General features: G+C 40.5%; 1 protein-coding gene across 1 annotated transcript; it reads right to left on the minus strand.

Moving 5' to 3' along the window:
* Nucleotides 1-675: 675 nt before the first annotated feature.
* LOC118413808 lies at nucleotides 676-2,009 on the minus strand. The gene is made up of 3 exons (XM_035817350.1): nucleotides 1,965-2,009; nucleotides 1,539-1,632; nucleotides 676-1,428 (listed from the first exon to the last, which is right to left on the minus strand). Exons 1-3 carry the CDS (start codon nucleotides 1,980-1,982, stop codon nucleotides 830-832), a joined length of 711 nt encoding a protein of 236 aa, XP_035673243.1. The 5' UTR covers nucleotides 1,983-2,009; the 3' UTR covers nucleotides 676-829.
* Between the last annotated feature and the right edge of the window lie 6 nt (nucleotides 2,010-2,015).

Consider the following 2,015-nt stretch of genomic DNA (forward strand, 5'->3'; position numbering starts at 1 on the left):
ACCATACTCTTGATAAGATGGGCCGCAAGTGCAATGGCAAATTCTCGATTTTTATATTTTTCGTCATCTGAGAGGTAAATAAAACTTTTTGTTTTTGGGATTTTTTAATTTTTAATCTTAAGCAAAGTTACAGTCAAAAATATGCGTAAAAATGACATTTTTCGCACTTAATTACAAATAATTCAAAATCGAAGGCATTTTTTACAAATCCCAAAAACAGAAATCTCGGGAAAATCGTTGCGGTCATTTTGAGCCGTCAATGAGTTAATTTGGGCTCTTCTTGGTCGCGATCTTAAACGATGTTTGCACGCATGTCATGCCGCACGGAGAGCGGGAGGGTGTAATTGATACCGGTGTAAACAACACTTATGATATTCAAGGTCAACAACACAAACGTCAGTAGCTTTGTTACATGTTACATGTCCCAAACAAAGTGATAGCATGGATGTACTGTCCAGAAAATTGTTTATATTGGTGAAAAACTATCTTTTCTGGCTAATTCAATGCGGTTTGGCAAAAAAGGCTAGCCAGCAGTGTTTTACCGGCAACGACCGCAGATGACCCCAAATAGAACACGGGTTCGGTTCGAATTACGTCAGATGGAACATTGTGGAAGCAGGTTCGAATTCGGCTAGACATGGGAGATTTGGAGCCCGTATTTGACCACCGTGCAATGATTTATGTACTCCACTTTCTTCTATGGTGATGTCTGGCATAGAGCGGTGTGGGCTAGGTCCCATGTCAGGTGAGGGATCGTCTGTTGGTTCACATGTGAAGACAGACTGGAATTGTTGGCTGAGGAGGTTTGCCTTAGCTTTGCTATCAGACACTAAGATTCCGCCACTCTAATATGGTCAACGCCAACTCTCTCGGACTTCATGCTTTTGAGAAAGCCCCAGAATTTCTTAGTTCCTAACTTGGCAGAAGACTTACCTTCTTGTGAATCATTTTCATCAATATCGAGTACAACTGATTCGATATAACTCCAATAACATTCTTTCATTCTCTTCTTGATATCTTTCTTAAACTGCTTTAACTTGTCTTTCCTTTCGGGAGTGTTTTGACCTATTGTCTTCCTGTAGTAGCGGTCCCGTTTCCTCATCAGACGCTTAAGATCAGGAGTGATGTATGGGAGATGTTTTTTGCCTTTTGTTGTTTTAGAGAGAACGTACTTGTCCACACAGCTGGTTAGTTTAGATGTAAACATATTATACAGTTCATCTACATTTGTATCATTATTTACGTGCTCTAAGAACTGGGTTTTAAAGTCGGACAAATTACTTGGCTTGAAGGCATCCTTTCGAATTTCCACACGTTTTTCCTTCTTGGAATGGTGCATGAATCTTACATCGTCCACGTCGACACACAGGCTGCCAGACTTACGGATGGCAAGGAATCCTTTCTTCAGGTGGTAAGCTATAGCACCACCTGTTAACACACATGAAAACTGCAGTCATTACAATTTGTCAAAGGACCCATTCATCAGCATATTGATAAGTTATGAAATAAAAGGTTAACAAAACAATACAATGCCGTACCAAGGATAAAACCTGCACCGTCTATTCCAGCGACCAGGTCTACTTCATCAGGCTGGAAGGCCTTTGTGAGGTCAGCGACACATTGTTGGAAAGCCTGCATTACACACACAGAATGCATTCTTATTCTTTCAAATATTGTGTATATCAAAATTGATTATCATGAAGATCTAGTACATTGTACCTTGATTGAACAAATCTAATTATACACAGAGTCAGAAGATATGTTTTGTTTTCAATATCCATTGTATTTATTATGACTAAGTTCCCTTGAAAGCACCTTCATGTCTGACGTGTCTCACATGACTTGACGTCTAAACTGGGTCGAACCGTCCATCAACACAGCAGAGCGGACCAGAGAAGACCAGAGGGAGGAAATTGTTTCTTTTAGAAGGAATAGCAGACTACAACTGGACTGTAGTACATCACCTCAGCATTCCTGTACATGGCAGTGGGGTCCAACCAGCTGAACTCTGGTCC

This window comes from Branchiostoma floridae, chromosome 4 (genome assembly GCF_000003815.2).
Source record: "Branchiostoma floridae strain S238N-H82 chromosome 4, Bfl_VNyyK, whole genome shotgun sequence".
Lineage (NCBI taxonomy): Eukaryota > Metazoa > Chordata > Leptocardii > Amphioxiformes > Branchiostomatidae > Branchiostoma > Branchiostoma floridae.

What these genes read in the sequence shown, in the direction of transcription:
- LOC118413808 (XM_035817350.1), bottom strand. An exon ending in CGGTGCAGGTTTTATCCTTG is followed by an intron (nt 1,429 to 1,538) that starts GTACGGCATTGT and finishes GTGTGTTAACAG; the next exon opens with GTGGTGCTATAGCTTACCAC.